This window comes from Euphorbia lathyris, chromosome 7 (genome assembly GCF_963576675.1).
Source record: "Euphorbia lathyris chromosome 7, ddEupLath1.1, whole genome shotgun sequence".
NCBI lineage: Eukaryota > Viridiplantae > Streptophyta > Magnoliopsida > Malpighiales > Euphorbiaceae > Euphorbia > Euphorbia lathyris.
In genome coordinates this window covers 20,048,703-20,073,320 of record NC_088916.1, presented here as the reverse complement: position 1 = coordinate 20,073,320, position 24,618 = coordinate 20,048,703, and the positions used below count along the sequence as shown (strand labels likewise).

General features: G+C 31.7%; 3 protein-coding genes across 3 annotated transcripts; 1 reads left to right on the top strand and 2 right to left on the bottom strand.

Annotated features, from left to right (window-relative positions):
* Positions 1-4,257: 4,257 nt before the first annotated feature.
* Positions 4,258-5,951, bottom strand: LOC136200621 (UDP-glycosyltransferase 90A1-like). The gene has a single exon (XM_065991031.1). The coding sequence runs from the start codon at positions 5,899-5,901 to the stop codon at positions 4,558-4,560; it is 1,344 nt and encodes a 447-aa protein (XP_065847103.1). The 5' UTR covers positions 5,902-5,951; the 3' UTR covers positions 4,258-4,557.
* A 1,788-nt stretch (positions 5,952-7,739) lies between these two features.
* Positions 7,740-9,520, bottom strand: LOC136200649 (cytochrome P450 726A27-like). Its single transcript, XM_065991071.1, has 2 exons — positions 8,600-9,520; positions 7,740-8,533 (listed from the first exon to the last, which is right to left on the bottom strand). The coding sequence occupies exons 1-2, from the start codon at positions 9,479-9,481 to the stop codon at positions 7,910-7,912; spliced, it is 1,506 nt and encodes a 501-aa protein (XP_065847143.1). The 5' UTR covers positions 9,482-9,520; the 3' UTR covers positions 7,740-7,909.
* An 8,989-nt stretch (positions 9,521-18,509) lies between these two features.
* On the top strand, positions 18,510-20,464 carry LOC136201152 (F-box/kelch-repeat protein At3g23880-like). Its single transcript, XM_065991743.1, has 2 exons — positions 18,510-18,656; positions 19,139-20,464. Exon 2 carries the CDS (start codon positions 19,158-19,160, stop codon positions 20,307-20,309), a length of 1,152 nt encoding a protein of 383 aa, XP_065847815.1. The 5' UTR covers positions 18,510-18,656; positions 19,139-19,157; the 3' UTR covers positions 20,310-20,464.
* Positions 20,465-24,618: the final 4,154 nt, after the last annotated feature.

The following is a 24,618-nucleotide window of genomic DNA, read 5'->3' as shown; positions in this document are numbered from 1 at the left end:
CCTTCCTCTTCCTTCTCCTCTTTGAATGGATTGCATCATTGGCATTATCATCACTCGAAGAGTAAATGTCCACCTCCTTGTCAGATTCTACTTCACTCAAATTAGAATTGTCACATTCTATATTTTCATAAAAAATATAGTCATTGTTGCCATTTGCCCCCCCTTTTTGCATAAGAATATTATCATTTGCATCTCCTTCTTCTAAGGCCATCTCCTCATCGTCAGATAAGCGATAGTCTTCATCACTATCATTGTCACTCTCTTCCATTTCATTTTGTTGCTCCATACCCCGAGTTCTATTTGCTTCTGTGTTAATGACATTGTTGATATCCCTTCCTTTAATAATAGCATTAGGTGGTCTACCCCTTCTATTATATGCAAACTTCTCATACAAAATTTGAGGGAATATGTCTCTACCCATAACTTCACCATTATTATTTGGCATTGAAGAATTTAGTTGGACAGTTGGTTGGCTCATAACCTGATTCACATTTTGGTTTACAGCTTCGTTCAGATTGAACTCTTCATTTCGGAAGCCCATATTTTGGCATGTTCCATCTTTATTCATACTGTTTTCCATATCTAAAATATAGAAAAATTGGAATAAGTAGCAAACATAAAAGAACATGGCTAAGTTTCATAAAAGAATATGGTTAAGTAGCAAACATAAAAGAATAGGATAAAATGATTCAATTTTTCATTTTGTTTATCTTTTATCAATAAAAGAACTGGGTTAAGGTTTTCTGATGAAATTCTAAAAAAAAAAACAAAAGTAATCAATATTAAGGTTTTTTTTTCTGAATAAGGATAATCAATCGACAAAAAAAAACCATAAACAGGGGAAAGAGAAAACACAGATGCAAACATCCTTTGGGTGAAAGTAACTTACCAAGAATTAAGTAATGGAATTCGATCAATTACTCTACCTTCTCCGATCAAGACTGACTTTCTCTGATCAAGACTTGACCTTCCAGCTTCTCAATTTTGTGAAAGTAAGAAAGAGAGATGGAGTTAAGAAAGACATATCGATAAAGAAAGAGAGACCTTTTAATGAAGGTTATTTTTGTATTTTCATGTTATTTAACAATAATATTTGACAGAAGGACTAAACAATTGAAACTCAAAATACTTAGGGTCTTTATAATTAAGTAATGGACTAACTAATAACGTGTTTAGTAAAACCATAGGAACCTTATAATTATTTACACTAATAATAATAACAAGAAAAATATTCAAATTGAGGGAGTCGAACTTTCACTCTTCCAAATGCCTCCCTTATGTTTTTACCATCAAGCATAACACTAGGTTTTGTTATAAATTCAAATCTATATAATTTTTAACTATAACAAACTTCATATTTTCCAATCGGAGGTCCCCGTAAGTCGGAGGCCCTAGGCGGCCGCCTATGCCGGCTGCCCATCTATGGTATAATATGGCCAAAAACTATTTTGCTTCTCTGTTTGCTCATTTGCAATATGTATAATAGGGTTAATGTTTGAGATCCTTTGATTTTGGATAACATGAATGAAATGTTAAAACCTTTTTCATCTGATGATTTCAAAATCACAGTTTCCAAATGCATCCTATAATATGTTTTCTAGGCTGGATGGTCTAAACTCGGGGTTTTTTCAATACTTTTGGAATCATATTAGCAGTGGTATTTATCATGCTTTTGTTGATTGAATTTTGGATACATATACCGGAAAAGTCAGTTTTTTTTATTGCTAGAAATCGCTAATAGTCACAATAATTTTTTTTTGCAAGAAAGATATTGAGTTTGTAAACTGCAAAAGACACGGACTCTTTTGTAAATTTTTAAAGGGTAAATTCCAAAAAAAACCCCTGTGGTTTGATGTTATTCCAAAAAAACCCTTGTGGTTTGTTTTTACAAAAAAAAGGACTGTGGTTTGCGCCGTTACCCGAAAAACGGAAAAGGGCTTAACGGTGTTAAAATGCTGACGTGGCACAAGGGTAAGGTTGGAAATTCAATTTTTTTTTTATTTTTTTATTTTTTCCCTCTCTCTCTCCTCCTTCTTCTTCTTCCTCTTCCTTCTTCCTTCTCCATTGATGATCATCTTCATTAATGTTCAGAGTTTGAAATCCAAATCCAAATCAAAATCCAAAAATCAATGGGTAAAAATGAGTTGATTAACAGCATATCTTCATACGACACAAACATAATGTTAGTCGCAATTATTTCCCTTCTCGTCGTCATTCTCTTCGTTCTTCTCCTCCATATCTACGCTAGATGGTTCTTCTCTCCATCTACATCTCCATCTCCATCTTTATCTTCAACCTCCGCATCTGTAAATTCATACACCTTTAATCCTCCTCCTTCAACATTTCTTCTGTCTCCTTCCAAATCCAAGGGACTCGATCCCTCACTCATCGCCTCAATTTCGCTCTTCGTTTTCCACAGAGAAGAAGAACATGAGAAGAGCTTAGAATGCGTGATTTGCTTAAGCGTGTTCGAGGAAAATGAAATTGGGAGAAGGTTGAAGAAATGTGGCCATGGATTTCATGTTGAGTGTATTGATATGTGGTCGTTATTCCAATCCTATGCTTCTCTCTCTTATCTCTCGGTGTCGTCGTCTCCACCGGAAATCCAATCAGCTCGAAACAGGAGATTTTTCACCAAATTCAGCTTTCAAAACCTGTAATCGCGTTTTCCACGGCGGATTGTGTTACTTTTTTAGGGCGTTGGCGATGGGAGAGACGGTCGTTTTGATGGCGATTTTCCAGAAATTCTGGAAAATTTCCAGAATTCTGGAAAATTTCCAGAATTCTGGAATTTTCTAGAATTTCTAGAAATTTTTCAGAATTCTGGAAATTAAAAAAAGAAAAGAAAAAAAAGATGAAAAAGAAGAAGAAGAGAGAGAGGAAGAAGAAGAAGAAGAAGAAGAAGAAGAAGAAAAATTAAAAAAAAAAAATTCCAACTCTACCCCTTGCCACGTCAGCATTTTTAACGGTGTTAAGCCCTTTTCCGTTTTTCGGGTAACGGTGAAACCACAGTCTTTTTTTTTTTGTAAAAACAAACCACAAGAGTTTTTTTGGAACAACATCAAACCACATGGTTTTTTTTTTAGAATTTACCAATTTTTAAACCACATGGATTATCTTTGTCCAAACCATGACATTTATTGTTGCATTTTTTTTTTTGTAAAATTAAGATATTATAAAATCAAATAAATATCTTTAATATTAAAGGATAATATTTGTTATGGTTTTATAATTAAATGGAAGGATAATATCTAATTTGGAATTAGATATTTATTATGAGAAATTTCTCCCTCCCATTTCTCATATATGAGCCGACCCTACAAGGACCAAAAGGAATTTTTTCAATTATTTTTTATCAAATGAAAGACAAATTGAATTATTGATCTTTCATAAAAGGAGAACCCTTGATTCATTCATGGAACTTGCCTTTACTGTTTTATTTTTTGTTGCTATAGGGAATATTTAATCCCATTCTTTCTTTTGCTTAGTTTGCATCCAGTCCACCGTATAAGTTCTACTCAGTAATTTACTGTTTCTATTTAATATTTGAGTATGTTTTCTGAAAAAAAAAGAAGTTTTGAATTGGATTATTTCTATTAGAAAATTATTTGTGTATTTTCTTTTAAATTATTATATTTTATATTAGTAAAATCAAATAAACAAATACTATTATAGAATTTCTTGAAATAAGGTGGTCTTTTTTTATAATTTTTCTTATTTTACGTTAATATAATTGGTTGTTATTTTAACAAAGTGAAATGGATCTATTACGGACACCCATCTATGAAAAATCACACAAAGTACATGATTTCTAATATATACCGGCATTACCATATACCATGCATTATTTGATTGGACGGTTGTATTACTATATTCTACACACCATAGCTTGCACGAATGGTCAAGAAAATTGGTAATAATAATAGTGGTAAAGGCTAGGGGTGCAAACGAGCCTTGGTAGTTCGCAAACTATTCGAGCTCGGCTCGATCAAAGCTCGGCTCGATAGGGCTCGACTCGAGTTCAGGATCGGCCCGAGCACTAACGAGCTGACTCCAAACTTCCTCAGGTTCGACTCGAAAGCTCGTGAGCAGGCTCGATTATTTTTAATTACTATATATATATTTCATTATATATATATATATATATATATATATATTTAATTGGTTATTATTAGTTTTCATCATAATTCACAACTCAAATAAGATTTAACCCATATAAGTTATCAAAAAAAAAAACCCATATAAAAAATTACACAAAAAGCTTAGACATTTGAGTATTTAGCGAGATAATTAGGTTTTGATAAAGAATAAAATACATTATAACGTTTAATATATATGTCATTGTTTGAATTTTTTCTCCAAGCTTGTGTTTTTCGACCACAAGTACCATATATTTTCTGGAATCTCGACAATAACATGATTGTTTTTCTTTATAAATATTTTAAACTCATATGGAGTATGTTATAATGAGGGCGAGCCTTGGCGCATGTATGATGAATTTGGTCAAAGCTCGATTCGAGAGGGCCTTAAACTCTTATAATAGTATACTTTTGGCCATTAATTAATGGCTCCATTTTTTCCACCGCAAATCTCCAGAATAAGGCTATCCAAAGTTTTGGAAGATGAGCCAGTCCCTTCCTCAATAGCTTTGATGGCCATCTCTGAATACTTTTTAACATTATCTTTTACTTCCTTCCCTATCTCTTCTTCCATTAATTGCTTCACCATTTTCTTCAAACCTTCACTCTTCACAAACCCATTATTACATGTTTCTACTCTCAACCCAACTTTAATCTCCTCCACTACCATTCTTGCATTCAATGGCTGCTCAGCCATCATAGGCCAAGCTAGAATTGGAACTCCTGCACATATGCTTTCAATTGTTGAATTCCATCCACAATGGCTTAAGAACCCTTCCACACTTTTATGCATTAATATCTCCATTTGATCCACCCATTCTTTCACTATAATCCCTCTTCCCTTCACTGATTCTTCTAAATCACTAATTTTCCTTGTCACCCACAAGAAATTTACCATGGATTCCTCCAATCCGATTGCTATTTCCTTGAGCTGATCATCTGAGATCTCTGCCTGAGATCCAAATGCAACGTATAGGACTGGCTTACCTTGAATTAGCTTCTCATCTAGCCACTTAATCCAACTAGGTTTCTGATTTTCTGCGAAGTTTGGTGTCTTAATAGCTAGGCAGAAGGGTCCAGTACAGAAGGTCTTCGTTGGTTGCAGTTGGTTCAAATGGTCAGCAAAAAGGGGTTCGAGTTCATAGAAGCTGTTTGATATAAAACCATAACTAATAGAATATGACATGAAAATATTGAACATGAAATCAGAAAAGGGAGTCTCTTTTTGTTGTTCAAGGTCTCTAAATTGGGATTCAAAATCATTTCTGGTAATCTTGATCCATGGAAAATCAGGCAAAGTGATTAAATCATCATCTGATTCAAGCCCTAACAAAAGCCTATTCTCTACTACGCATTTCGACAAACAAGTGGCGTAATTAGACATACCGGAAAATACCAATCTTGGTATCCCAAATTTTGCAGCGGATTCAGCAGTCCACCACAGAAAGCTGTCGGAGACCAGAAAATTGACAGCAGGGAGCTTTTCAAGTTCCTTTTCGAAGTCCGGTTGCATTAATGCGGTAGCAAGAGCGAACTGATGAAACAATGAGATGGAAGGGAGCTTGTCCGTGCTCTCAATGCAGGCTGGAATTCCTGATACATTTTCAGGGAAGTGAAGGTCAAGGATATCGGCATTAGTTTCCGATAGAAAGTTAGCAATAAAAGGATGGTTGGCCGGAGTAGTGAAGACTGTGACGAAGATTCGACGGCGGAGGAGGAGGTGAGCTAGATGGAGGAGTGGAATAGTGTGGCCTTTGGACATGAAAGGGAAAATAATTGCATGATAATGTGAACCACAACCTCTAGATTCCATTTTTTCTTTTTGTTTTTTTGTTTTCTTCTTTGGCATTGATGAGCTTTTAATGAATCAGAGTGAGGGAGAATTTAGAAGGGGACAAAGCTAGATGTCATTTTCTCTTTTGCTGGAATTCACTTATTATTTTTTATACTACATGTTTAATTAAATCATAGATTGCTCCCAAATTGACTTTCTGAATTTTGCAAGTGTCATACCAGTTTCCTAAACTTGCTTATTTTATATCACAAGCTCACTATAAACTTGTCCATAAAACTAGATTAACTCCCTTAACTTTGCAAGAGTCTCACTAACTTTCTAAACTTACTTATTCTGTAATAACTAAATAAAAGAATAATCAAGTTTGATGAGTCGGTGAGACACTTACAAAGTTCAGGGAGCCAATCTACTATTTTGGACAAGTTCAGGGAGGTAATGATGTATTAGGCCTAGATTTTATAATGAATTTATTAAAAACTTTCTTTGATATTTATTTGATTTCTCAAATTTATTTTTTATTTTTATTTAAGGTCATGCATTTATAAATTTTATTTGGTTGATGCATTATTGTTATTCTAATTATAAAGGTTGAGCCTTTGGTACTTATTAATATTTAAGGTCCAAAACATAATATGCGATGATAGAATAACGTTCAAAATTACCAAAAAGATTAACATCATGAAATTAAGAATTGAAATTATACAAAAATAAATATATAAATAAAAAAATTATTTAAAAATTAGGTTCCGAAACCCAGTCTTGTTGGATATCGACGAGCCTTTGGTTCTTAAATATTCTTCTCACTAATGGAATAGTTTCTTCATTATATTGTCTTTCTTCATAATTGATTATTGGGATGAGATGATAAAACTTGATAAAAAGAACAAAGGACACGAAATGAAGGAAAACAGGACATTATAGGATACTACATTTGAAAATCTAGTACTGATCCTTGATAAATGCAACAAATAACAAATGGTTTGTATGTAGTAACTAACCAAATGTTTTTAAAATGGTGATGATCATAATAAAAGTTGTAATGGTGCATGATTTTATTGGATTAGCATGTCATGTTCCCATTATCAAATACGTTTTTGTTGGTGATAATAGCAGAATAAGTATGCTGGGTTTCATTTTCCTTCTTCCTCTCTTTCTCTATATGATTTCTTCTACACTCTAACTCCTCGTCTTTTAATTTTTTTTTTTTGTTGTAATTTTCCCAAATGATATTACTTTAACCCACCGTCTTTTTTAGAGCCTCTCTTTCATGATTTTCATTTTAGCAATTGATCTGGCTATTTTGCATCAGTGTAACAAAATATTTAAACTATCGGTGTAACAATCAATCTGTCTAATAGTAGATTCAAGTCGATTTACACTTTATGGTTTGCTGGAATTGACTTCAGCGAGTTTAAAATTTTTGGTAATTCAGTGTGAGTGTTATAGTATTTTGAGCTGTTAATTTTGTTAGTTTTGTTCTTTTTCAGGTAAATTTCAGGGTTTGTTTCAGCCTCTCTCCCATTTCAAGTAATCTACTACTGCCTCAATACTACCAAATGCATTTTAATAATTGTAATTTAAGAGTGCACACCATGATCTCATTCGGAATTAATCTCATAATTCTACTCGGGAGTCTTAATATTTTCTGGTGCATCGTGTGTATAATAATGTTTCTTTAGATATTATAAACCTATCCTATTATGATTTTGTTTATTAAGCTAGATTTACATTCGCTGAATTTTCTGATATTTAACTCTTCTTTTTACTTAATAGAGAGGTGTGAAATAGTTTAAATGATTCATATATTAAAGTCTTTCTATCAAATACATTATTAAAATGAGACAAATAACATCTCTAATAATTTTGGCGAGAACAGTATTACAAACACATTTGTTTTACAATTGAGATTGGAGTGCAACTTTTTAAAGTGGAAAAAAATTTAGAAAAACCCCACTAACACAATTTAGATCAATTTTCAATCCACAAGCATGAGATATTGAGGTGCAACAGGAATTGTGAAGAGCTTATTTTTTCTTTTGATAGCAAGTGCAAAAGTCTCGGACATGTCAAGATTCTCTAGTTTCATTTGATTCGGAAGTTCCCAATCAAAATGACATAATAGTTTTGCTAAAGGAAGCTCCATGTTTGCAACACCCAATTGAATGCCCGGGCATATCCTCCTTCCAGCACCAAATGGAAGAAATTCGAAATTAAAACCCTTATAATCAACTTCACTACCAACAAATCTCTGTGGATTGAACTTTTCAGATTCTATCCAATGATCAGGGTCCCTTCCAATTGCCCATACATTCACGAGGACTTCAGTTTTAGCATTTAAAGTATACCCATCAATTATACATTCTTCTCCACATAACCTTGGAATTAGTGATACCGGTGGATGTAATCTCATAGTCTCTTTAATTATTGCTTTCATGTATTTTAACTCATCAATAAGAGATTCATCAAGCTTTCCATTTTGAGCGCGTACCTTCCTTACTTCTTGTTGCGCCTTTTTCATTACTATTGGATTTTTCATCAATTCTGACATGGACCACTCTAGAACTGTTGCTGATGTATCAGTCCCAGCAACCAGCAATATCTAGAATCATTTTGCTAATTAGAGCATAATCATCAATAAAATAATTAGTAATTAAATTAAACTAACCAGAGTGATTGCTTTGATGCCGTCTGTAGTTAAAAGAGATTCAGGATCTGCTTGGAGTTCCAAAAGAACATTAAGAAGATTGTTGCCTTTACTTTGGCCTCCTTTTAACTCTTCTCTGTGTTCTTTAATGATGTCTTCCAACAATTTATCAGTTTCTTTATGCAATTTCAAAAGATCGGATTTCATCCCAGTGATTACATGAATGAATTCAAGAGAAGGAAACATATCAAGAACAGTGAAACCTGCTATTGCCTTCGCAATTCGACTGATCATTTGTACAACTGCTTCTTGGTTTTCGATTTTACAGCCAATGACTGTCCTTGCTACAATGGAATTCGTCAAAGAAAAAAGCATCTCGCTCATGTCGATTGGCGATCCCACTTTTGAATTAATGGATGTAATCAAATTTGATATTTCTTGTTCCCTGATTGATCTAAAAGATTGCACTCTTTTTGCACTAAACAACTCTGAGATACAAATTTTTCTCATTTGTCTCCAATATTCACCATATGGAGCAAATGCAATGTCTTGGCGATTGTAAAAAAGGATATCGGTTACGGAGACACGACATCTATTGCTAACCTTGATATCATTATCTTTGAAGAGTTGTTTGGCAACTTGTGGAGAAGAAACAACCACAGTAGAAACTTGGCCAAGTTGAAGCTGCATAAAAGGTCCATAAATTTTGGCAAGTTTTGCTAGTCGGCGATGGGGTAGTAGACAGATAATTTGGTGGAGGTTTCCGATGAGAGGTAATTTGGGTGGCTGTGGAGGTTGATTTGAAGTTTGGGATATCTTCTTCTTCTTGTTCCATATAAGGAAAAGTAGAAATAGGAGGAAGGTGAAAAGGGTTGGGAAGAAAAATGAGAGTAACTCTTCCATTAGGAGTTACTCTCCCATTAGGATTCCATTAGGGTTTTATAGAAAATGCTATTTGCTCAATGATAATAAAAACAAAACGGAGATTAATATTGAAAATAAGAAAAATCACTTTATGTTTGCTGTTGCTGATGAACTCTTTTTCAAAGTTATACAATATTGTGATGGGACAATTACAGTTCTTCTTAATAATTATTGATATTCATCCAGCCGGAATTTTTTTTTTTTTTTGAGTTAAGGTGCAAAAATACCCCTAACGTTTTGGATCAGGAGCAATTTTACCCCTAACGTCTAAAATGGTGCAATTTTACCCCTAATGTTGGAAGTCAAGGGCAATTTTACCCCCTAACGTTAACAAAATTGAGTCAATTCGAGAAATAATTCATCAAACTGTCTTTTCGGTAATGAATCTTGTCATCAACACTTCATAGGTGTGTCATTTTATCAGTAACAAATCATAAACATACATTGAGATGTGAAAAAAAATAAAAAAATATACTGTCTTTTTTGATGAATTAGACAAAATAAATTCAAAAAATTCACCAAATTTATAAATATTAATTTCAAATTCTATTATTAAATTATAAAAAACATGAAATCTTTTTTTCAGAACGAATTGTTATGTAATTGGTGTTGAATAAGGAACAAAAATATCTGTGTTTTATAATAGTGTCTGAAATTGACCCAATTTATTAACGTTAGGGGTAAAATTGCTCTTGACTTCCAACGTTAGGGGCAAAATTACACCATTTTAGACGTTAGGGGTAAAATTGCTCCTGGCCCAAAACGTTAAGGGTATTTTTGCACCTTAACCCTTTTTTTTTTGGTAGGGAAAAAGTTTAGGTAGGGGTAGGTTTACCGACTCCCAAGATCAGGGCAAACCACAGACCTCGATGAGGGTTTACATTGGAATCCAGCTGAAATCTTTTGATTGAATACACTTTGTTTCGAATAGTGTTAACTAAAGGAAAATGAGTACATTAAAAAAAATATTGGGAAAAAACAAATACTCCCCGTAAAATAAGAAAATTTGTCCCTCGTATGTTTTTGGGATATTTTTTTTTTTAAGAAAAGTATAAAAATAAACTATTTAGTTTCGGTAATTTTCAAACATTGTCTCGTATGTTAAATATGGAAGACTTAATTTAAATAAACATTATTTACTTAAAGTCACTCACACACAAGCTCACTATAAACTTATTTATGGACACATATTTTTACACACCTTGGACAAATTATAAAGGCTCTGTTTGAGAATTAGCTGTTAGCTGATTACATTAGCTGTTAGCTGATCATATTAGCTGATTTGACTAGCTGTTTGTGTAGACCTGTTTGGTAAAAATTAGCTGATTGATAATAGCGGTTTGTGCAAAAAGACGAATAAGGGCATTTCCTTTTTTAATATTGGAGGAGGAGTCTATCTATTAGGGTTAAAGAAGTCCATTAATTTTAATATTGCAAAACGCTAATTGAAAAAGTTCCTAAAAGGAGCTTTTTCTAAATTAGCTTTTCATCCCAAAACTCTCTCCCAAACCTCTCTCCACCAAACACTCCAATCAGCGGTTTCAGTGGTCAAACCGCTAAAGTTGGTCAAAACCGCTCTTTTTATCCCAAAACGCTCTTTACCAAACAGAGCCAAAATGACTAATTCCTATTTATAGTGCACTAGGTGGTGGATCAATTATTAATAGCCACATATTTGTGTGGATTACAATAGCTAACTAGCAAGTCCTAGAATTTCATAGACATGTTGAAGATTGACCTACAAATAGTGGAGTTACTCTTCCATACAGTGGAGGGATATGAGTTTTATAGACTCAAAATAGGAAAAATAATGTGAAAATTGATGGACACATTGTTTCAACTTTCTTTACAACTAGTCGAAAACCCGTGCGATGCACGGGGTATGAAACTTTTATATAATTTAGATAAATAAATAAATTGACATATTTACTTTTAAATAATTTTATATCATGCTATGAAAAAAATTTATATTATGTATATTTGAAATTAATATATATTTTTTTAATGATAATTTAAATTAAATTAATTTTAAAAATAATTAACTACTTTTTTTTATAGAATTTTAACTAAAGATGAATGATTTATTTAATTATACAAAATTCAATGATTTGTACTTTTTAGGAATTTTAATACATTTTCATATTCCAAATATTCTATGAAACAATAATAATAAAATAGCAGATTAATTTAAGAAATATATTATAATATAATAAAAAGAATATTATTGATTTGGGATGTCCCGGGGGTGCCAGCCTGGCTGGGATGTCCGTGCTCTCTCCTCTCATCCCGTCTTTTATTCAAAAAAAATATTATAATATAATAAAAAACAAAAAATTGAATTAAACTATAATTAAAATTAAATATTATATTTACGATACAAAAGAATTACAATATAGGTTAAACAAAAATTGAATTAAACTACAATTAAAATTAAATATTATATCTACGATATAAAAGAATTACAATCTATGCTAAAATGGAAGCAATATCAATATATTATTGGGTAAATTCCAAAAAAAACCCCTGTGGTTTCACCGATTTCCAAATAAACCCATGTGGTTTGTTTTTACCAAAAAAAAGGAGCGTGGTAACGCCGTTACCCGAAAAACGGAAAATGGGTTAACACCGTTAGTTTTGATGACGTGGCAAAGGGTAAAACAGGAAAAATTAATTTTTTTTATTTTTTATTTTTCTCTCCTCCTCCTCCTCCTCCTCCTCCTCCTCTTCTTCTTCTTCTTCTTCTTCTTCTTCTTCTTCTTCTTCTTCTTCTTCTTCTAATTTTTTTTAATTCTCTAGAAATTTCAGAACCTATGAAATCCATATGTTAAACGCAGTCCATAGCCGAAATCGCGAGATCAAAATCATAACCGAAATCAACAACATATTAGGCGATTGAAATCGAAAACAAAAACGATGAATTTTCACAGCTGTAGAATAAAAAAAAATGGTGTATGCTTTTACTAATTCCTTTCAACTGTGATGTTTAAATTCAACAAATTCATCAAGCTGGCCCAAATTCAACAAATTCATCTGTTAGATCCTTTTGGGTATGTTTTTACTTTCCCTTTCAACAAGTAGAATGTCTCTTCTGCATCAAATTTCAACTGGTACTTTCCCGGAGAACAACCCCACCTTCACCCAACAAAAATTAACAATAAAAATCAAAACTTCATAGCATAAAAACCAAAACCCAGATGAAATTAAGGGAAAACTCACTTGGGCCAGCACTTGATGTTTAAATCATTGAGTCTAGATTCTGATGGGTTCTTTTCAACTGTGATTCTGAGGTTTCCATGGCTGTCGACTCCTTGACGATGGCGATTGTTCCCTTCTCCGGTGGTTAGCGATGGAAGATTAGCGGAGACTTTATGAACGGAGGTGACTCGGTGGTAAACAACGGCGAATCACAGAGGCTGCGAGATGTGAAACCGGCAGCCGTTGACGAAGCCAACACGGTGGATCGATAATCTCACAGACTATTATTTCAAATCTTCCGTTGCAGAAGAGTTCCAGATCTTCAACGGCGATAACGGAGACTATTACTGAGAACGACCATCATTTCCAGAGGAGGAAGAAGAAGGAGGCGGCGGAGAAGAAGAAGAAGAAGACGAAGACGAAGGCCGAAGAAGAAGATCAATATTAGTTTTAATTTTCTTTTCTTTTTTTTATTTTTTTTATTTTTTTATTTTAATTTTTCCCAGTTTACCCTTTGCCATGTCATCAAAACTAACGGTGTTAACCCATTTTCTGTTTTTCGGGTAACGGCGTTACCACGCTCCTTTTTTTTGGTAAAAACAAACCACAAGGGTTTATTTGGAAATCGGTGAAACCACAGAGTTTTTTTTTGGAATTTACCCTATATTATTTTATAAACTATTACAATCAATACTTTTCTTTTTTTATCACAAAAAGTTTAGGTAAGGGTAGGTCTACCCACTCCCAAGGTCAGACAATCAATACTTTTCTAATATTGCATATGAAGAAACTTTATCAATTCAATATGTTACATATAAAAAAATAAAATTAGTAAGAATTACTCACAAATTCATCTTGATGATAATTATTTTGGTTGATGGAATTTCATGATCACCAAGTATTCGAATTCAATTATTCATTCTGCTACAATAACCCAATATATCTAATTGAATCAGTTTAAGATGATGATTTCTCCTATTTTCATCTCGTAATATCTCATCAAGACATTCGATCAATTTGTTCTTCATTCTTTCTCTATATAGAATATCAGCCACACTCGCAGATACCACTTATTTGACTTCACTAATATTTTCTAATAATTATATATTCTTGAATTTTGTAAGTAAGAAAAACAAACAAAAGAATTGAAAAAAAATGAAGGGACGAAAAAGATAATTAGGAGAGAACCATCTTCCTCTCGGGTTTTTTTTGAAAATATGAGAGAATGTCGAGACATAAGCGTATAAAGAGGAGAGTGAAAATATTTTTTGCCCATTAATTAAACATTTTATTTTTTCTTAATGAAGTATTAAGTCCATAAATTAATTTTAGTTAAATAGAATTAAATCGCAATTGTAACCACTCAGTACAAAAAAATGTTTTATAATTAATATGTGAAATTAATTATATTAATTAGAATCATTATGCTCAACATTTAAGAATTTGAAGAGATTCAAATAATAATGTTTTCTTAATTAATATTTTTCAATAATTTGTCCTATGATCATATTTCATTTTCATCTGTTAAAAACTCTTGAAATACTAACAATTTTGTACGAACCATAATATAATAGTTAAAAATTATATAAGCCAATGTTGCAAAAGCAATTATCTCAATATCCATAATTAATGTACATTTTTAGGATTTTGAGCATCAAAATTTATTTTTATTTACCTTGATATTGAATTCGTATCTAGCATAATCCACATTCTTCAAGAATAAACATCTTATCAAGCGTATTAGACGCTTACAATTTTCTTGTCTAGAAAATAGAGAAAAAATAACTTCTTGATAATAATAATAATAATAATAATATAACATAATTTATATTGAAATAAACTTCATTGTAAGTATAATATTCCAATATCTCTTTAATATTTTATTTAATATGTCTCAAACTTCAATGAACAACTATCGTGTGAAACTTTATATCTATTTGTACCAAAATGCATAAAAATAAAAAATACAATCCATATCAATTAGCTAAACTCAAACTAAAAAAATGTGGATTTCCACATGTTTCGAATTAGAGAAATTAATCTAACTTCAATTAAAACTAAAAATTGAGTTCATAAAAAGTCGAAAATCTAAATTTTAGTTAGAGTAAACAATCAAAACGATAACACCTAGGAACATATACTAAAAAAGAATGCAAATATACAAAATCTTTATTTTAGTCATTTTGAAAAATAAATAAATAAAAAAGAAAACATGGATAAGGTAGCGAGAGGTATGGAATCTGGATAACGAAAGAAATGGAATTTCATCTCTGAAAGATTAAACTATAACAACAATTGTTTAATAAAAATAAAATAACAGCACAATTGAGAAAGCCAAAAACTGAGTTCATATAAAGCTGAAAATCTAAATTTTAGTTAAGAGTTAGCAATCGAAACGATAACACCTAGCAACATATACTAAAAAAGAATACAAATTTATAAAATCTTTATTTTAGTCATTTTGAAAAAAAAGACAAATAAAAAAGTAAACATGGATAAGGTAGCGAGATGTATGGAACCTGGGTAACGATAGAAATGGAATTTCATCTCTGAAAAATGAAACTATAATGACTATTGTTTAATGAAAAGAAAACAACAACACAATTGAGAACAAAAATAACTACAACATATGAAAAAAAAATCGAATAATTACCTTGAGAAACATAAGAATTTCTTGTAATTTTTGACACTTTTGTGTTTTCCGATTTTAGGTATTCATGCATCTTCTATTTCTCTCGGATTTCTTCAATTGAAGCTATCAGTTTGGAAAAAAAAGCCAAATAAAAAAGAAAACATGGATAAGATAGCGAGAGGTATAGAACCTGGGTAACAATAGAAATGAATCTGAAAGATGAAACTATAACAACTATTGTTAAATAAAAATAAAACAACAACATAATTGAGAATAAAATAACTACAACATATGAAAAAAATCGAATATTTACTTTCAGAAATATAATACTATCTATCGTGACCAAAAACAAATCCGTGCGGGCTTGGCCCAAAGCGGACAATATCATACTAATGGTGGAGCTGTTGGTGAACTCGTGGGCCCTACAAATGGTATCAGAGCCGATGGTTCGGCTGGGAGAACATGCATGAGATCTAAGGAGATGTGAGAGGCTCTCAGTGTGACCTTGCGATGGGAAATCTGTGCTTGGTGCCTTGTGTCGAAAGTCTTCCTGATATTGTGGTGGTCAGGCGGCGTGTTTCGCGGGTTGGCGGCGGTACAAGATGATTAGACAGATTATCGCTGAAGGGGAGGCTTGTGGTCCTTGGTCTGAGGGGAGGATTGTTGGGTATACATCCCAAGTCCCACATCAGAAAGATACAAGGGAGATGCATAGTTTATAAAGAAGTTCACCAACTACATTAGTATGAGGCCTTTTGGGAAGGAGCCCAAAAACAAATCCATGCGGGCTTGGCCCAAAGCAGACAATATCATACTAATGGTGGAGCTGTTGGTGAACTCGTGGGCCCTACAGTTTATTTGTGACTTTTGGATTTCGTTTGCTTTGTGTTTTTTCATCTTCCCATAACTCTTGCTTTCTTTTATTATTTTAATTAATAGGCTAGTAATTATTTAATATATTATAAATATAAATTTGTTATTTTTAATTAATTAAATATTTATTTTTAATTAATTAAATATTTTTAATCTGATTTTTTTACTACGTTGACAACTCATCAAAAAGACCTCTAAAACACTTCTTCTCATTTCTCTCTGCTTCGGTAATTATATATAGTATAGATTGTTCAGAAGTGGGTTCTATTATTGTAGTACCTTCTGTTCGGTTTATAGCAGTGCACAGTCTTTGGTGCCTCTCTTCATTATGGACTAATTTTAAATGGAAGGTTTTGTTTTGAGAACATCCCATGCCTAGTATAAAATCCTACCATTAATACATACATTCCTACAAATTATTAACATATCTAAATTTAAGGTTAATTTCACATAAAACCTACTCGTAGTTTTATGTTTTTGTAGATTGTTACTTTTGGTTTTTTTGAAAACAAACTATATGGTTTACATCGCTAGTCATTTGGGTTTACTTTGTTAAAGATAAATAACGAATTCAAAATGCAAACTTTAAAAAATGAAGTAGTACATTTTTTTTATAAGTAAAATCCAAACATTGACCGTTTACAATACGATTCATAAATTAATAAAGAGAAACACTATAAAAAATAGAGTAAATAATTATAAAGTCCTTATGTTTTTGCTTAACATATTAGTAGGTCCATTCTATTATTATAAGGTCCTTAAGTTTTATTTTAATCAACTCTTTAGTCCTTCCATATGTTTTTGTAGATGAAAGTCCAAATTGCCCCTAGTTATTTACATAAAAAACTTATTTTTTAATTTCAAATTTAATCGAAATAGTTTTAATAAAGTTTATGAAGTATATATATATCGAAATTTATGTGATTGTATATACTAATCATTAAAAATGTATTTTTATTCTCTTAAATTTTTATTTTTTAATATAATATCTTTAAACTAGCATTAAATATTAATAAAATTTTTAAAAAATCATTTTTTTTCATTTATAAAATTTATTAGAGATAAATAAAGATTGCTTTTTACAATTTATATAGTTTTTCTCTTATTTTGATAATTTTTGAAATATTTTTCATTCGTTTTTTTAGTCAATAACATTTAGGCTACTAAATTAAATTTCTATAATTATATAAAATTTAATAAATTAATTACTTAATATTGTAGAGATTATGCAGGAAAAAAAATTGTAGAGACTATGTAGGAAAAAAGGAGAAAAACACATAAAATAAGAAAAATAGATGTTTTATTTTTAAAATATAGAATAAAGGGTAATTTTGGTATTTTAAAATTTATTTGGTATAGTTTGACCATTGACTCAAACATAAGGACTAAGGAGTTGATGAAACTAAAAACTAAGTGACTATATAATTATTTCTAAAAACAGAGGGACTAACTAGTGTATTAACTAAAAACTCAGGGACTTTATAATTATTTACCCTAAAAAATAACTATTACTTTGTATACTTTTTTTTTCTACTATTGAATTAATTTTTCATTTCTGGTGAAAAAACAAATAATGAACAATAGCTTGCGCCATTAATAAATACTAGTCGAAAACCCGTGCGGTGCACGGGGTATGAAACTTTTATATAATTTAGATAAATAAATAAATTGACATATTTACTTTTAAATAATTTTATATCATACTATGAAAAAAATTTATATTATGTATATTTGAAATTAATATATATTTTTTAATGATAATTCAAATTAAATTAGTTTTAAAAATAATTGACTACTTTTTTATAGAATTTTAACTAAAGATGAATGATTTATTTATTTTTACAAAATTCAATGATTTGTACTTTTTAGGAATTTTAATACATTTTCATATTCCAAATATTATGTGAAACAATAATAATAAAATAGCAAATTAATTAAGAAATATATTAGAATATAATAAAAAACCAAAAATTGAATTAAACTATAATTAAAATTAAATATTATATTTACGATACAAAAGAATTACAATATAGGTTAAACAAAAATTGAATTAAACTACAATTAAAATTAAATATTATATCTACAATACAAAAGAATTACAATCTATGTTAAAATGGAAGCAACATCAATATATTATTCTATAAACTATTAACTATTATAATCAATACTTTTCTAATGTTGCATAAAAAAAAAGACCTCTAAAATACTTCTCTCATTCCTCTCAGCTTCGGTAATTATATGTAGTATAGATATTATATGTAATCAGAAAATGTTGATTTTGAAATCAGAAAGACGCCAAGTCGATCATGGGTATTGTGAAAAACGATCGCAAAATTGGAGAATTCTAGAAAGAAAAAGGTCTTGTCTCTTTTTCTCTCAACAGTGAAGCAGAACACCTCTTCCCTCGCACAATATTTTCTCTGATTTTCCTTCCTAACGAGCCATTGATATCAGGTACTGATCCAAAATTGATGTTTTCTTGTTTGTTTTTAGTTTATATTCGAAGCTAGTGTTTCATATGAATCTAACCGAATTATCAATTTAGATTTCCATCTATGTAAGCGTCGGCTTCTTATCTAGCGGAAATGTGTTTGGTTGCCTTTTCTTGTGACAAGATCAGAACATTGCATTTTCGAATTTTATCTCTGGGAATGTTCAAATGGGATTCATAGGGTTTTGCTCAATACTTGGGAACACATAATGTATTTATTCTCTTATTATTGTGCATAGAAGTTGTGTTCTGAGTTAAAATGTCTATGTTTTTTCAATCTGGGAATGTTTAACTTGTTTGGAATTTAAGCACACAGTATCAGTTCCTGTATCGTGCTTTACTTGTTTAATTTCACACAAATAAAATGTCTATGTTTTTTCATTTCATGTGTTACTTTGTATAAGGATTTTATATGCTTTGTATATCTAAAACTTCATTCTCTCAGTAATCAAACATAACAATTAATGTCTTCACTTGCTGGGATGGACGGAGGAAGAGATACAAAAAAAGCAGCCATGATGGAATTGCTAGAGGAGATTTTGATAGAAATTCTGCTAAGATTGCCAGTGAAGTGTCTTTTGAAATTTAAGACAGTTTGTAAATCGTGGCGTTCAATTATAAACAGCCCCAAGTTCATAAAAGAACATTTGAATCATGCTCATGCTACCCATTACAATCAGCACAAAAATTTCCTTGGCCTTCTTATTCCTTCTTGGAATGCTTCCAGTCGTTGTGTTATGTATAAAGAAATTTCTGATGGCATTGTACATGCTAAACAATTTGATTTTCCATACCAGCTTCATGCTAGTCACCACGAAGGGATTCCTATTCGTGTTTGTAACTTTTGTGATGGATTGATATGCTTCAATATGTTTGGACGTGGTATCCTCCTTTGGAATCCATCTTTCCCATTGGAGTATAAGATAATAAGAAATTCGCAATTAGACATTGGTTTTACTTTAATGGGTTATGATTCAAGTACTGATGATTACAAGATTGTAAGTATACCTTCCTATTCTAGTAATGAGAGATTCCCTCAGAGATGCTTTTTTGTTGAAGTCTTTTCTCTAAAAAGCAGCTCATGGAGGAAGAGGGAAATATCAAAGAACTTCTTCACTTACAATATTTGTCAACTGACTGGAATTTATACAAGAAATCATCTCCATTGGACTGCAACAAGGAATTCTGATGAAGATGATGTAACAGAATTGATTGTATATTTTGATTTGGTGGAAGAAAGGTTGGATCATGTGAATTTGCCAACAAGTTATAATGATTGGACTTTGTTGATTTACAAGGAGTGTCTTGGAATTGTAGGTGCCAACTCTGAAGGACAGGGAGAGTTATGGGTCCTGCAAGACTATTGTGGGATGAAAAGTTCATGGAACAAAATTTTTAAAATTGCCCCTTCGGGAATTGGTGTGCAATACCATTCCTGCTTTACAAGGACTGGAGAAATTCTGGTGCACAATGGGGACCTTGGACTCAGATTTTATGACATAAAAGATGGCAGCTTCAAGAAAGTTGTGATTCAAGGTGATAATATTACCGATGAAAATGCTTTTTATGCATCTCCTTATGTTGAGAGTTTAGTTTCGCCAAGATTGTGCCAGTAAGTTGCTAGAACAAATAACTCATCATGCATTTTGTTTTTACAGTGAATCACTTTGCCATGCTTGATGAAGCTTGCTTTTGTATTGTTATTTTTCTACTATTTCTTTTGATTTTGGTATTATAAATTGAATTTTTGATCTCCTATCAACCAATTTATAAGAACTCCAACAAGTAATGCAGAATCTTTGTGTGTGTTGGTGAAGATAAAGAAATATATATGCTATTGTATGATACTTAGGTTTCCGGTGAAACGTGAATCTAGCACATGGTTGTTCAAACAGGTTCGATTTTGCAATTATGAAGATCTGGTGAAATGAAATTTTGGAGTTTGCAGAAAGTGGCTTATCAATTGAATAAATCTATCAGTAAGTAGAGGACAGTGCAAAGATAAAACAAAATTTGATAGTTTTTTTTAAGACCTTGTGACGCCCAATGTAAACACGTATAACAAATGCCTATTTTTCCGTTATATGTATGTCGCTAACGACCGTAAAAATGCATCGCTAATGTCTATTTTTCCACTGGTGAGTGTATATAAAGATGTTGAATGTTCGGTATGTACCATATTTATGAAAAACTTAATCTCTTTAATCATTATTAAAGAAAAAAAGTGTAGTTTTATTGGTCACTCTGTAGTTTATGGCATGATTTAAGGATTAGGAGCGTGCCTTTGAAGTCTGAAACTTCCATTGGTCAACGTGTGAATTTATATGCTTTCTTCTTGAAGCTTCTTATTTAACCGTCCCCATAAACTTACTTTGATATGTTAGTTCTGGTCTTATTTTATTGATCCTATGTTCAATAATTAAACTTCTCATTTTAAGTGGAAGTAGCCAAAATTAGCAAAACATCTGAATACTTTTAGTCCACACTCTCAAAATAATATAAATAATATGTGAAAAGTCACTAATATAATCTCCAATGATGTAATCTCCATTCCTAACACTTTATAAAAGTTCACAAGTGATAAACAGTACAAAAAAAAAGTGAGAGAGTGGGTACATGATGTACATGAAGAAATCCCAACTGCTACATACCCTTAGAAAGCTTCAACAATAATTACTATGTTTATGCATGTTGAAGGAAGATGACAAAATATAAATAATAATGCAAACTAATACATTAATTTGTTTTTATTTAATAAAAACAAAAGATCATCAATTCCATGATAAAAAAAAAAAAAAATTAGGAAAGTTATGAAGTGCAAATACAAGTAAAAAAAAATATCCCATAATAACTAACATATATACAAATTGACATTCAAAATAATTACACGAAAAGACCAGACATGCTCTAAACACCTATGTTGCACAAACACGCATTTTTAGTATTTTTATGTCCGGGACTGTTTCGTGTCAGTGTATATCCTTGCAACATAAGTAAACATTTTCCAATGACAATTTCGATGCCCTAAGTTAGAAGGTTTGGAGAAAATGGACGTGAAAGAGATTGAAAAAGAGTCGAAGAAGAGTAGAGTTTGATTTCATTGACGGCTCCAAACCTTAACTAGTTAATATTAATGAGATATATCAATGGCTCATATTCATTATGCTTTGAAATCAATGGTGTACATTACAAAACAAAGTATGCATATTTAAAGAAAGTTTCTAAGTGTTTAGTTAGACACCTTCTTTAAAAGTTTTAAGTGTTTAGTTTTAGATTTTCTATAAAACCCTCGGCTAAGTGTTACAAAACAAAGAAATCTTCTACTAATTCACCAATGGAAGATTTATTCTCATTTTTGTCCCCAACCCTTTTGAGCTTGCTACTAATTCTAGTTTTCATTATATGGAAGAAGAAATCCCAAACTTCAAATCAACCTCCGCAGCCACCCAAGTTACCTTTCATCGGAAACCTCCACCAAATCATCCGTGGACTACCTCATCTCCACCTAGCTGAGCTTGCCAAAATTTATGGATCTTTTACGTAACGACCCGGTCCAGAGTGGGTGGCGCTGGTGTAGAAGACCTGAGCAAGGAGCGGCCCTAAGGGATGGCGATGAGGCAGGAATGAACTGAATCCCACATTGGAAATGGAGAGGGAGTGATTGAGGCTTATTAGTAAGATGTGAATCCAATACATGCAGACGCGTTTTAAAGCCGTGCGGTCCAATGTGTTGGAATTGGAACAGAGTGGACAATATCTACATGGTATTGAACCAGAGTGTTACATTTTATGCAGCTTCAACTTGGCCAAGTTACTGCTGTTGTTGTTTCTTTTCCAGAAGTTGCCAAACAACTCTTCAAAGATAATGACATTAAGGTTAGCGTGTCACTGTATCCGATATCCTTTTCTACAAACCCCAAGACATTATATTCTCTCCATATGGTCAATATTGGAGACAAATGCCAAAAATTTGCATAGTAGAGTTGTTTAGTTCCAAAAGAGTGCAATCTTTTAGATCAATCAGGGAAGAAGAGTTATCAAATTTGATTACATCCATAATATGATAAACCAAGCTTGATTTGAAAACTTAATAATATGATAAACCAATAAGAAAAGTCAGCTATTACGCCATGTCCTTAAAATGATCTCAATCACACATAATTTTGAAATGACCGGGTGAATAGGACCTCTTGGTAAGGTGTATTATTGTTATAATCCAAACAAAATTAATAACAAACAAAATATGAATTTTACCCCAAGAAATCATATCATGACATCAGAGGATATATAAGTACCTCTTCAAACTCAGTTTAGAATTTGAAGAAATATTTGTATTTTAGCATTCTGCATGTTGATTCTTGTCAGAGATTAATATAAGTCTTAACTATCGGCTTGGCCTTTTAGTTCAAATGATTCCATGATATAATCCATATTTACGTGTAGAAGTGTGTTAGAGATTAATATAAGTTATATGATTGGGTTTCAACTATCAGCTTGAACTTTTAGTTCAAATAGTTCTATGACATTGTCTATTTGAACAAATTAATTTTCAAATTGGTCCAAACAATTCATAAACTTTTTTTTTTGAGGCAACTAAACTTATCTTGTTCCTCCTTATCACGAAGTTTGGCATTGTATTCTTCAATTCGAGTACTTTAAAAAATGTTATGGCTTCAAGCAACCTCCATATGAGTGACACGACTATGGAATTTATAAATTGCATAAAGCTAAAAGCAATATGAATAGGAAAAGGCTAAGAACTGATCTGTATAAATTCTTATCATTTCAACAATGAGAAAGAGCCACAATATATAAAGAAAAGAGGAGCCAGGTGCATAAGTTTTTGTCGAACTAGGTGACAGTCAATTTCAATATGTTTAATACTCATATGGACGGGATTCTGGGTAATATGAACAGTAGCCTAGTTCTCACAGAAGAGAGAGATAGGAACAGAAGAGAGAGAGAAGACCAGGATGAGGGATAAGAAGGTCCCAGAGCAAGTAGAGAATCCACTGTATCTGTATCTTACAGGTACAATGAGCTAAGTCTCTATATTCAGCTTCTGATATTGTTTCTTGATAATTCAATTAAATAATTTAAAAGTTACTATTGGAGATTCATACTTCAAAAATTATTCCAACTTACAAGTTGACAGTGTTCAAGTATTCTTGTCAGGACTAATCTTCTTAGAGCATCTCCAACAACTCCTTAAATTGACTCTTAAATTAAAATTTGAAGAGAGAGAATGAAAAATCAGCTCCAACAGCCTCTTAATGACTCATCAAATCACTGAGAGCCTCTTCATCCTCTCTATTAATAGAGAACCTCTCTTCACCTCTTAGAGCATCTCCCATAGAGGTTGCTCAAAAAAGTGCCAAAAATTAACACATCATACTAAAATATAATATTTTATTAATTTAGTAATCCACATCACTTTTGGCAACTTTTATTTAAAAATGCTCCAATAGTAAAGAAACTTTAAAAGTTGACACAATGACTCCACAAATCATTACTTAATATGTAATTTATTTAATTATAAATATTGTCAACTAATCGTGAAATGAGAGAGAAAGTGAACAAATTGGGACTAGAAAGCATTTCTGATAGATTGATATTTCTCACTGCTGAAACTTACAAAGAAAGCCTCCTATATAGGCAAAACAGAAACAACACAAGTGTGAAGTGTGCTGATGTGGAAAACCACTTACAAAGGATAAAAAGTAAAATAACCATTGAGATGAAAATTTAACTGTATGCTGTAATTCCAACAGCCTCCCCTCAAGTTGGAGATGTTAACTGTAACAATCCAAACTTGTTAAACATAGTTTTCATCAGAGCACATGACAAATTCTTGGTAAGCAACATAAGGCGTTGTAATGAATCCAGCCGTAACTTGCTCACAAACCACATGACAATCAATGTCAA

What these genes read in the sequence shown, in the direction of transcription:
- LOC136200621 (XM_065991031.1), bottom strand. Translation starts at nt 5,901, where the DNA reads ATGTCCAAAGGCCACACTATTCCACTCCTCCATCTAGCTCACCTCCTC.
- LOC136200649 (XM_065991071.1), bottom strand. Translation starts at nt 9,481, where the DNA reads ATGGAAGAGTTACTCTCATTTTTCTTCCCAACCCTTTTCACCTTCCTC. An exon ending in GCATCAAAGCAATCACTCTG is followed by an intron (nt 8,534 to 8,599) that starts GTTAGTTTAATT and finishes AAATGATTCTAG; the next exon opens with ATATTGCTGGTTGCTGGGAC.
- LOC136201152 (XM_065991743.1), top strand. Translation starts at nt 19,158, where the DNA reads ATGTCTTCACTTGCTGGGATGGACGGAGGAAGAGATACAAAAAAAGCA.